This window comes from Asterias amurensis, chromosome 1 (assembly GCF_032118995.1).
Source record: "Asterias amurensis chromosome 1, ASM3211899v1".
Taxonomy (NCBI): domain Eukaryota; kingdom Metazoa; phylum Echinodermata; class Asteroidea; order Forcipulatida; family Asteriidae; genus Asterias; species Asterias amurensis.
Window position 1 is genome coordinate 4108040 of NC_092648.1, and position 12843 is coordinate 4120882.

General features: G+C 41.5%; 1 protein-coding gene across 1 annotated transcript; it reads left to right on the plus strand.

Moving 5' to 3' along the window:
- The first annotated feature begins 9691 nt into the window (after positions 1 to 9691).
- Positions 9692 to 12623, plus strand: LOC139943030 (uncharacterized). Its single transcript, XM_071939848.1, has 3 exons — positions 9692 to 9789; positions 10774 to 10858; positions 11775 to 12623. The coding sequence occupies exons 1-3, from the start codon at positions 9707 to 9709 to the stop codon at positions 11931 to 11933; spliced, it is 327 nt and encodes a 108-aa protein (XP_071795949.1). The 5' UTR covers positions 9692 to 9706; the 3' UTR covers positions 11934 to 12623.
- The last annotated feature ends 220 nt before the right edge of the window (positions 12624 to 12843 follow it).

The window sequence follows — 12843 nt, forward strand, 5'->3', positions numbered from 1 at the left end:
CTATATTTATTTGAAACCAAAGCGCCAGGGTCATTTTAGGAGCAGAAATCTCTGACTGACCCTTGAATACAAATAAATATTCATCTATTGAGAATCAGTCCATTTTATTTACCAATATGGATTAGGGAGGCAAAATTAGCCTAACACACGCGGCAGTTGCTTTGATATGCAAATGAAGGAAACTTGATGCATCCGTGACGACCCAGCACAAAGCACTAAGCAGACCTGTGTGGGGACCGGGGGCGCACTGTCGAGCTCCTCTGAAGAAAATGGTTGCCTGCCGTGGCCGTCGAGCTGTGTCCTGCTCCAACAAAACGGAATTTTTCACCGGAGTTGCGAGGAAAATCTACATGAAAAGTGCAAATGGTGAGTTGAGAACATCCTCGTCATGAGAATTGAAGTGTTGGAATGGATTTATTGCCCATGTTTTGAAGGAATTTCGAGTGTTTTTCGGTGCATGCAAGGCGCGAGTTTTAAAATGAACTGCCTATCCAAACGTGTTGCCTTGCTTTTGATGTTCAGTCGATGCCATTGTTGAACATTGGGTCGGAGATTTGTTGCTAAACAACTTTCTCTCAATAACTTGAGTGCATCTGGAAGTTACTGAAATTTTATTAAAGCATAGCCTAGGTGCAAGTTGTAGTATGCAAAGCATTGCGTGCGTTTCCATACCAATGATTTTGTTCTTCCAACTTTGGGGTCATCATTTGATGTTGTCAACGTAATGCTCTTCTTTAGGAATAATTTATCAAGATTAAGATAAAAGTGTCCACAAAATATATTGTCACTTGTTTTTTTTTAAAGACTGTCGGACAATCCATGTTTGGCAAGATGACAGCGCCGGGGTATCCAACCTTTTTGTTAAATAGACTCAAACCGCCTGAGGTCTGAAACAAGATTCTTGTATAATTTAATTTATTTTTTAGCTTTACCGTCGACTGTTAAAGTTAATATAACAGAACTTATTTGTCAACTCCTTAAAGGCTAGTTTTCTTATTGTTATTTCTACTCTTTGTTTCCGCCTGAATCCCCATAGCGTTTTTATAAGTTTTTTCTTCTTTTCTTCTGGAATTGAAGCTTAATACTTGAGCTTAAAGGAACACATTGCCTTGGATCGGTCGAGTTGGTCTTTGAAAAGCGTTTGTAACCGTTTTTTATAAAATGTATATGTGTAGAAAGATGTTGCAAAAGTAGTATACAATGATCCACACAAACATGCCTCAAAATTGCGTGGTTTTCCTTTTACCTCGTCGACTAACACGTCGGCCATTTATGGGGGTCAAAATTTTGACTCCCATAAATGGCCGACCGTGTTAGTTCGCTCAGTAGAAGGAAAACCACGCAATTTCGAGGCAAACGAGTGTGGATCATTGTATTCTACTTTTAAAACATCTTTCCAACCATATGCATTATATAAAAAACGGTTACAAACGCTTTTGTTTTGACCAACTCGTCCGATCCAAGGCAACGTGTTCCTTTAAAAAGGTGAAGTTCTCAAGTTATAAACCACAGCTTGGCTAGCTTGCTAATTATGCCATGAATTTGGTTTACATTCTTAGTTTGTTAATTAAAATCACGTGATCTTCATTTGAATATTTATTTAGTCAATATTTGCAGCACCATATCTCAAGAACTACACAACCGATTTGCAATTTCTTTTCAGTTATATAGATCCTTTGAGCATTGGAAAGTGAACTTGGGTTACCGTGACCCCATCTTGACCCCTACTTTAGGGTCAACCGGAAGTGGGACCAAAATCAAAACCATCACTGATTTTCAATTTTGTTTTCAGTTATATACCTTGTGAGCAATGAAGATTGAACTTGGCTTGACCTCATACCTTAAATTCTGATTCAACCGGAAGTAGGACCATTTCTATGGAATTACACAACATTTCTTGAAGACTCTTTGAGCACTTAAGGTTAAACCTTATTAACTGTGAACTCATGTTAATCTTAACTTTAAGTCTCAAATGTTTTATTGAAAAATCACTGAATAAACCTAGTCATCACCATTCCTCAACATTCCTCACCATTTTTTAAATAACTCTTGCTTATTTTGATTGCAACAATCAAAATAAATCTTATTTGAATGTGACTTCCTCTGAAGAGAGGTGGTTTTGGTTGTGCACTTTTTGCAAGCAATCTACTGGATTGGTTTCATTGTGAGAGCTCGGTGATAACGAGCTCACATCGTCACCAATCCTTGAAAGCTTCTAGGCATCTAATGTCATAGAAATTCACTGTAATGTATGGTGTGTTTTTTGGTTGTTTTTTTTTGCAATCATGCTATGCACATGTGTACCCAAAAATTTTTCTTTACGCCTTTTGTGCACTTAACTTTTTGTTGAAAGTAAACAAAATCCTTTTGTATGAGTTTAGTTAAAAATTTCTGTCTTATGAAGGGTTAAATAACAAATTATGCGCACTGTTTATGTTGCAATAAGAGCTGTTATATTTATCTTTCACAGCACGAGGGAGCCGATGACGTACAACCCAAGTGTGCAAGTAACAATGTTGAAGGCTTAGAGCATTTCTTTAAGACGTTCTACACATCAAAGAATCAATGATGAACAACCAAGCAACTTGACTGTAACCTGCTGTTGGTAAGTTCCTACAATCAGTCTGGTAAATAAACTGCTCACTCCTTCACAAAAGTGAAAGGAAACTCCTGAACATTGAGACGTCTGTTCATTCATTGATCTATTGCAGTTTCCTTAATATAAAAATGTTTCATCACTTTCTCTTAGTTGTTCAAGTTGTTGACAGCGGAGAAGCCAAACTTAAAATGGATTAGGCAATTTCATTGTAACAAAAACATTTACAGTAGAGGATTTTTGTCCAGTAAACTTCATTCTAGTTTAGTGTCCTTTTTTTGAGGGGGGGGGGGGGGGTATGTGAAGCAAATAGTTGTAAGTTCTTTTGTGGCAAAAAAATTATCTTACACAAACCTCAAGTTTATGCAGAATGACATTGGTTAATATGTTTACATGTAATTGTAATGTTTCATTTGAACACTTAGTAAAAGGAAACATTTTAAATATCATATTCTTAAAGTAAAAGGAACGTTACAGAATTGGTAAGAAACAAAAATTGTGAAGATCACAGATTTACATAAAACTTACACAGTCTAATGATGATGATAGTGGAAAACATCCCTTGAAATGTTTCTGTCTGAAATTTCATATTTGATGAGAAATAAATAATCTAGTTTTGATCAGTGCAACATTTGTTATCGGTTTGTCACTATTCTCTCGTGACCCAGATGGCCGATTGATCTCAAACTTCTACAGGTTTGTCAGTTTATGTATATGGTGGATTACATAAAGTGCTTACACTGCCAGCAAAACAAATTCTGCAATGTTCCTTTAAAAAACATTTGCTTGTCCTGAAATAGAATTGATTTTTAGACTGTTTGTACTTTGAAGGCGTGTCATCTAGCCGTAGATAATATCTACCTGTAACTTAAATTCTGAAGACATCATGCGGTCGCTAGCCTAACTCAGATGCATAGTTTTTCCCTTCAGATTGATGACAGATAATAACAAATTAAAACAACCGATTTTCAATTTGTTTTCAGTTATAGTTTGATTAAGCATAAGGAAGATTGAACTTGGGTAACTGTGACCCCATGTTGACTTGAACTTGACCATAACTCAAGACCTACACAGCCAACTCCACAATTTATTTCAGTTATATACCCTGTGTCACCAATTTGCCTTTACTTTCGGGTCAAGAACTGGGCCCAATTTCATAGAGCTGCAAAGCATAAAAATTTGCTTAGCATGAAATGTTTGCCTTGATAAAAACAGGATTACCAACCAAATTTTCACGTGATTTTCAGGATAGGCAAACAACAGCTGAATACCAGACTAACAAGCAATATGCAACAAATGAAAATATGGTTGGTAATCCTGGTTTTACCAAGGAAGAAATTTCTTGCTAAGCAAATTTTTGTGCTTAGCAGCTCTATGAAATTGGGCCCTGGTTGGAAAACGATGAACTAAATATATGAAAGGCCTACTGTTTGCTTATAAAACTTTACTCTTTTTACAGCAGGATTCCCATCAAAAGCTGTTCCACTAAAATGAAATTGTATCTTAGCTTCATTTAAATTCAACTAACTTTTTTATTCTGCAGACAAAAAGGTGAGCCACCCTCCAAAGATGTTGGCACATAAACATCATCCAAGTGAATGTCAGGGGAATTGAGATGCACACCTATATCCCATGTCAACCCAATGAAGATGTACACCCAGATAGTAGGAGTAAGTAGGAAACAGATTTTCCCCGGTTTTTTGTACATTGGGCTGTTTTTAAAGCAGTGTCATCATACATTTATGCCACCACATCTTGGAACTGCATTCAGCCCATGTGAAGATGAACTGGCAATGGTTGCCCAGAATGGTTGTTAAGATATATGGCAATTGGTGTCCAGATGTAGGGCAGTTGGTGCCCAGATGACTGGCAATTGGTGTCCAGATGTAGGGCAGTTGGTGCCCAGATGACTGGCAATGGTTGCCCAGATGTAGGGCAGTTGGTGCCCAGATGACTGGCAATGGTTGCTCAGATGTAAGGTATTAGTTGCCCTGATGGCAGTTGCCCAGATTTAAGGCAATGGTTGCCCAGACCATTGGCATAGGTGCTCGGTGTTTGGCAATGGTTGCCCAGATGTACAATAATGGTTGCCCAAATGACTGGCAATGGTTGCCCGGTCTGTTTGGGCAATGATTGCTAAGATAAATGGCAATGGTTGCCCAGTTGTAGGGCAACCGTTGGGCAATGGTAGCACAAATGACTGCCATTTGGGTGCCCCGCTGTATAATGCTTACCCCAGATGTAGGGGGTGGTTGTAAAAAGACAGGCAATGGTTGCCCTGATGAATGAGCAATGGTTTCCTAGTAAAGCGACAATGGCTGCATATATGACTGGCAATGATTGCCCAGTCTATGGGGCAATGGTTGCCCAGTTGTAGGGCAATCAATGCACTGGCTTTGGTTGAACCATTGTATGGCAATGGTTGCCCAGATGACTTGCATTTGTTGCCCAGATGATTTGTTATGGTTGCCCAGATGACTGGCAATGGTTGCCCAGGTATCAAAACTGGTTGCCTAGATCTTTTTCATCGGTTGTTCGTTTTGCAATGAATGCCTAGAAGATGGCATTGGTTGCCAAGAGAAGCTAGCTAAAGTTTCAAAACTGAATTAAATGTTAAACCAAGTTTTACATGATTTAGACATTTTTGTTTGTGCCCTTTCTAGAAATGCGTGCCATTTTTCGATGAGTACCCATCCAAAGTGTTGGTGTCAGAAACCTGCAAGTGCTTACCATCTACCTAATCATCCATCGTCCATCTACACAACTTAGGTATGTAAACTCCCTTGTATGGCTTAGTTGCCCAGGTAATTAGCAAAGGTTGCCTTGATGAATGACAATGGTTGCCTTCATAAATGGCAATTGGTTGCCCAGATGACTAGCAAAGATTGCCAAGATGTTTGGCAATTGGTGCCCAGATGTATGGCAATAGTTGCCCAGATGGCAGTTTTTGCCTAGATGTAGGGTAATGGTTGCGCAGATAATGCAAAACATATGGTTTTTACTGTCATTGGTTGCCCAGATAAATGGAAAGGTTGCCCAGATGTAGGCCTATGGCAAAAGTTGCTCAGATAAATTGCAATGGTTGCCCTTGTGAAGAACAGTGATTGCCCGAATGACTGGCAATGGTTGCCAAGATGTTTGCAATTGCTGCCAGGATGTATGGATGGGAGCCCAGTGTATGGCAAGGTTGCCCAGATTATTTGTCAATAGGTGCTCAGTTGTTTTGTAATGTTTGCCCAGATCTATGATAAGAGTTGGCCAGATGACTGGCAAGGGTTGCCCAAATCAATGGCAATGGTTGCCCAGATGTATGGCAATGGTCGAACAAATTACTGGCAGTTAATACCCATATATAGGGAAATTATGGTTGACCAGATGACTGGCAATGGTTGCCCAGATGTTGGGCAATTGATGCCAGAATGTATAGTATCGGTTGCCCAGATGATAGACAATGGTTGCCCAGTTTTATGGCAATCGTTGCCCAGATGTTTTGCAATGGTTGCCTAGATCATTGTCGATGATTGATCTGTTTTATGGCTATTGATGCCTAGATAATGGTAATGGTTGCCAAGCGGACGAGCTATAGTTGCCCAGCTGAATTAAATCTCAACCTTGATTCAATTTCACCCCTTTCTAGAAATGCGTGCCACACACAGTAATGATGTCAGAGACCTGCAAGTGCCTACCATCTACCCAGTCATCCATCAACCATCTACACAACATAGGTATGTCAAATCCATTTTTGAATGGTTTATTTGCCCAGAGAATTGGCAATGGTAGCCCAGATGTATGGCAATGGTCGCCCAGATGTATGGCAATGGTCGCCCAGATAACAACAAACAACAAACAACAAACAACAACAGATGGCAGTTATTGCCCAGTAGTTGGGCAATATAATGCCAAGATGATTGGCGTTGGATGCCCAGATGACTGGCGTTGGATGCCCAGATGACTGGCATTGGATGCCCAGATGACTGGCATTGGTTGCCCATATCATTGGCAATAGGGGCTATAGTCGTATGGCCATGGTTGCCCAGATGCTTGTGATGGTTGTCCATATGGCAATGTTTGCCTAGATAGCATTGGTTGCCCAGATGAATAGCACTAGGTTGCCCAGATGAATAGTAATAGTTGCCCTGATGACTGGCAATATGTGCTCAGTTTGTATGGCAAGGGTTGCCCAGATGACTGGCATTGGTTGCCCTGTCATTGGCAATGGTCGACTAATTATTATAACTGTATGCCCTTGGTTGCCCAGATGCTTGTGATGGTTGCCCAGACGGCAATGGTTGCCAAGATGAATGGCAAATGGTTGCCCCATTGAATGGCAGTGGTTGGCCTTATTATTGACAATGGTTGCCTACTTGTATGCCCTTTGTTGCATAGATGCATGGCATTGTTGCCCAGGTTGCAATGGTTTCCAAGATTAATGGCAATATGGTTGCCCAGATGGCTAGCATTTGTTGCCCCAATGTATGGCAATGGATGCCCAGATTATGGCAATGGTTGCCCAGATCATTGTCAATGATTGATCTGTTGTATGGCTATTGTTGCCTAGATAATGGGCGGCATGGTTGGTTTGTTCGTAAAGCGCTCACCTCTCACCATGGTGACCCCGGTTCAATTCCCGGTTGGGGCCACATGTGAGTTGAGTTGTGCGTTGGTTCTCTGCTGTGCCACGAGGGTTTTCCAGACCATCCGGTTTTCCTCCCTCAGGAAAAAATCAAACACTTTCGATCTTGGCTGCGCTCCGTGGTCTTAATGGGTTGATGTGGCTGGCAGCTGAATGTGCCCTTGCATGCCTGCTTCTTGAACACGTTGTAGCCGCGTCCTTTGCAATTCAGCTCTTAGCTGCGAGTAAGGACGATTAGCCCCCCAAATTATTAATTATTATCATTATAATGGTAATGGTTGCCAAGAGGTCTAGCTATAGTTGCCCAGATGAATTAAATCTCAACCTTGATTTCATTTCTCCCCTTTCTAGAAATGCGTGCCATTCTTGGATGAATACACACAGTAATGATGACAGAGACCTACAAGTGCCTACCATCTACCCAGTCATCCCTGTAGCATCTACACAACATAGGTATGTAAAATCCCATTTTTGATTGGTTCCTAAGCCCAGATCATTGGCAATGGTTGCCTTGATGTATGGCAATGGTTGCTTGATCAATTGCAATGGTTGCCCAGGTGTATGGCAATGATTGCCCAGATAAATGCCCATGGTTGCCAAGATCAATTGCAACGGTTGCCCTGATGACTCACACTGGTTGCCCGATCAATTGCAATGGTTGCCTTGATGTATGGCAATGGTTGCTTGATCAATTGTAATGGTTGCCCATGTGTATGGCAATGATTGCCCAGATAAATGCCCATGGTTGCCAAGATCAATTGCAACGGTTGCCCTGATGAATAACATTGGTTGCCCAGATGTATTGCAATGGTTGCCCTGATGAATGACATTGGTTGCCCAGATGTATTGCCATGGTTGCCCCAATGAATGACATTGGTTGCCCTGATGATTGACATATGGTTGCCCAGATGAATTACAGTGATTGCCCAGGTGAGAGGTGACATGCATCGGTTGTCCATATTATTGACAATGGTTGCCCACTTGTATGCCCTTTGTTGCCCAGATGCATGGCATTGTTGCCCAGATTGCAATGGTGTCCCAGATGAATGGCAATATGGTTGCCCAGATGGCTGGCGTTGGTTGCCCCAATGTATGGCAATGGTCGCCAAGATTTATTGCAATGGTTGCCAAGATGACTGGCAATGGTTTCCCAGGTCTTTGTTGCCCAGATGCATGGCATTGTTGCCCAGATTGCAATGGTGTCCCAGATGAATGGTAATATGGTTGCCCAGATGGCTAGCGTTGGTTGCCCCTATGTATGGCAATGGATGCCCAGATTTATTGCAATGGTTGCCAAGATGACTGGCAATGGTTTCCCAGGTGATTGTCAATGGTTGCTCTGTTGTATGGCAATTGTTGCCTAGATAATGGTAATGGTTGCCAAGAGGACGAGCTATAGTTGCCCAGATGAGTTCAATCTCAACCTTGATTTCATTTCTCATTTCTCCCCTTTCTAGAAATGCGTGCCATTCTTGGATGAATACACAAAGTACTGGTGTCAGAGACCTACAAGTGCCTACCATCTACCCAGTCATCTATGTAGCATCTACACAACATAGGTATGTAAAATCAAAAATATGGTTGCCAGATGAATTACAGTGATTGTCCCGGGGTCGATTTCACAAAGGTAGTCCTAACTTAGGACTAGTCCTAAGCAATGCTAAGAGATAGGACTGGTCCTAAGTTAGGACCAGTAACTCATCCCAACTCAGGACTGATCCTATCTCTTAGCATTGCCTAGGACTAGTCCTAAGTTAGGACTACCTTTGTGAAATCCACCCCAGGTGATATGCAATGGTTGCCCATATCATTGGCAATAGTTGTCTAGTTGTGTGCCCTTTGTTGCCCAGATGCATGGCATTGTTGCCCAAATTCGTTGGTGTCCAAGATAATGGCAATATGGTTGCCCAGATGGCTAGCATTGGTTGCCCAAACTTATGGCAATGGATGCCCAGATTTATGGTAATGGTTTTTCAGGTGACTGGCAATGGTTGCCCAGATTATTGTCAATGGTTGCGCTGTTGTATTGCTATTGTTACCTAGATAATGGTTATGGTTGCTAAGAGGACAAGCTATAGTTGCCCAGTTGAACTAATCTCAACCTCATAATAACAAGTTCTTATATAGCGCATTTCACAATAAACCGTATCAATATGCTTTACTTTAGTCCCCTGGTCCCTTTAATCTTTATCAGTTCCTATTAGGGAGTATACAGCCCCGAGCTGCCGTGGCGCTCCGAAAGCTTTTCATTCACAATATCAGCCTCTACCCTCGCAGGTACCCATTTATTCCCCTGGGTGAAGAGAAGCAATTATAGTAAAGTATCTTGCTCAAGGACACAAGTGTCACGAGCGGGATTCGAACCCACACTCCGGTGAATTAGCACCAGAACTTGAATTCGATGCTCTTAACCACTCGGCCATGACACTCTACCTTGATTTCTTTTTCCCTTTTTCAGAAATGCGTGCCATTCTTGGATGAATACACACAGTAATGGTGTCAGAGACCTGCAAGTGCCTACCATCTACCCAGTCATCTATGTAGCATCTACACAACATAGGTATGTAAAATCACATTTGTGATTGGTTTATTTGCCCAGATAATTGGCATTGGTTGCCCAGATGTATGGCGATGGTGGCCCATATGACTGGCATTGGCTGCCCATATCATAGGCAACAGTTGCCTATGGTTGCCAAGATGACTGACATTGGTTGCCCCATTGTATGGCAATTGTTGTCCAGATAAATGCCAATGGTTGCCCAGATGTAGGGCAGTGATGGTCAGATGACTGTCAATGGTTGCACAAAATGACTTGCATTGATTGCCCTGTTAATGGGTCAATGATTGCCCAGTAAACAATAGTTGCCCTTTTAACTGGCAGTAATTGCTCAGATGAATAGCAATGGTGTACCCCAGCTCTAGGGCAATGGTTGCATAAATGACTGGTAATTATTGCCCAGATGACTGGCAAAGGTTTCCCAGAAAAGGGGTTGGTTGCCCTGAAGAATGGCAAGTGTTGCCAAGATGAATGGTGATGAGTGCCTTATGTAGGGCAATTGTTGCCTTGTTGAATGGCAGTGGTTGTCCAGTTGTATGGCAAGGGTTGCCCCAAGGAATGGCATGTTGCCCATATTGTTGACAATGGTTGCCCACTTGTATGCCCTTTGTTCCCTTGATGCATGGCATTGTTGCCCAGATTGCAATGGTGTCCCGATAAATGGCAGTATGGGTGTCCAGATGGCTAGCATTGGTTGCCCCATAATGTATGGCAGTGGATGCCCAGATTTATGGCAATGGTTTCCCAGGTGACTGGCAATGGTTGCCCCGGTTAAATGGTATGGTTGCCAAGATGACTGGCAATGGTTGCCAAGATGACTGGCAATGGTTGCCAAGATGACTGGCAATGGTTGCCCAGATCATTGTCAGTGGTTGCTCTGTTGTATGGCAATTGTGGCCTAGATAGTGGTAATGGTTGCCAAGAGGACGAGCTATAGTTGCCCAGTTGAATTAAATCTCAACCTTGATTTCATTTTCCTCTTTTTAGAAATGCGTGCCATTCTTGGATGAATACACAAAGGTGTCGGAGACCTGCAAGTGCCTGCCCTATCATCCATCAACCATCTACACAGGTATGTAAAATCTCATTTCGGATTGGTTCATTTGCCCAGATTGATCATTGGCAATGGTTGCCCTGTATACGGCAATGGTTGCTCAATCAGTTAATTAGATGCATGGCAATGATTGCCAAGATAAATGGCCATGGTTGCCAAGATCAGTTGCAATGGTTGCCATGATAACTAGCAATTGCTACCTAGATGTATGGCATTGGTTGCCCAGCTAGATGACTAGCAATTGTTGCCTAGATGGTAGTGGTTGCCCAGATGATTGACATATGGTTGCCCAGACGAATTACAGTGATTGCCAAGATTTATGGCAATGGTTGCCCTGATGAATGACATTGGTTGCCCAGATGAATTACAGTGATTGCCCAGGTGAGAGGTGCCATGCATTGGTTGTCCATGACAATGGTTGCCTACTTGGATGCCCTTTGTTGCCCAGATGCATGGCATTGTTGTCCAGACTACAATGGTGTCCCAGGTGTACGGCAATGATTGCCCAGATAAATGGCCATGGTTGGCAAGATCAATTCTAACGGTTGCCCTAATAACTAGCAATTGCTACCTAGATGTATGGCAATGGTTGCCCAGCTAGATGACTAGCAATTGTTGCCTAGATGGTAGTGGTTGCCCAGATGATTGACATATGGTTGCCCAGACGAATTACAGTGATTGCCAAGGTGACATGCAATGGTTGCCCGGATGTATGGCAATGGTTGTACTTGGTACATGGCAATGGTAATGGTTTCCCAGATGACTGGCATTGGTTGCCCATATCATTGGCAATAGTTGTCTAGTTGTGTGCCCTTGGTTGCCCAGTTGCATGCGATTGTTGCCCAGATTGCACTGGCTGCCTAGATGAATTGCAATATGGTTGCCCAGATGACTAGCATTTGTTGAAAATGATTTTCATTTCTCCTCTCTCTAGAAATGTGTGCCATTCTCGAATGAATGCTCATCCAAAGTGTTTGTGTCTGAGACCTACAAGTGCTTACCATCTACACGCTGTCTTCCCATCCTGCACTTGTCTAGATGTTTGAGGGTTACAATAGAGGTATTTAACATCCCGGTGGTTACACTAACATGAAAAAAGTGGGCTGTGTTTGCAGCACTTTTACAGACGGCACCCCTATACGCCACATGCCACAACATTTTGGGGACTTCATGCTGGCATCAGCCTAACCCAAATGAATGGTTTTCCCTACAGATTGATAACAGACTTAAAAAATATAAACAAGTTTTGATTAACAATACCCCTTTTTAAAACTATTTAACTCATTAATTAAAGACGCTGGACACTATTGCTAGTTGTCAAAGACCAGTCTTCTCACTTGGTGTATCTCATGAATTAACAAACCTGTGAAAATTTGAGCTTAATTGGTTATCGAAGTAACGAGATAGCAATGAAAGGAAAAAAACCTTGTCACACTAAGTTGTAAGCTAAAAGATGCTTGATTTAAGATGCTTGATCTCGAAAATTCTTTCTCAAAAACTAAGTTAATTCACAGGGAGCTGTTTCTCACAATGTTTTATACTATCAACAGCTCTCAACTGCTTGTTACCAAGTAAGGTTTTAAGCTAATAATTATTTTGAGTAATTACCAATAGTGTCCGTTACCTTTAATAAGGTTTTACAGATGTAGGATATGTGTATAGAAGAGCAGTTAATGTGATGTCACGGGTCACATCGTCTATAGCCAGTAACTGTCACTGCGCCTCGAACACCCAGCAGGGGTGGATATGTGCGCATTACAAGTCTTATACTTATTATTATTATTATTATCATTACTATTATTATTATTATTTACTATTACTATTATAACTATTATTATTATTACTATTATTATTATTATTGTTATTATTATTATTGTAATTATTATAAGTTTTTTGAGTTTGAGAAGTGCAGTGCATAATGGAACCATCAAATAGCTTAAAGGCACTGGACACATTTATTATCTCACTTGGTGTATCCCAAAATATCAAATATGTTGGGCTCA

Excerpts from the sequence above, each read along its gene's own strand:
- LOC139943030 (XM_071939848.1), top strand. The coding sequence starts at position 9,707 with ATGAATACACACAGTAATGGTGTCAGAGACCTGCAAGTGCCTACCATC. Across the intron at positions 9,790-10,773 it reads GTAGCATCTACACAACATAG|AAATGCGTGCCATTCTTGGA; the intron begins GTATGTAAAATC and ends TCCTCTTTTTAG. Across the intron at positions 10,859-11,774 it reads TCCATCAACCATCTACACAG|AAATGTGTGCCATTCTCGAA; the intron begins GTATGTAAAATC and ends TCCTCTCTCTAG.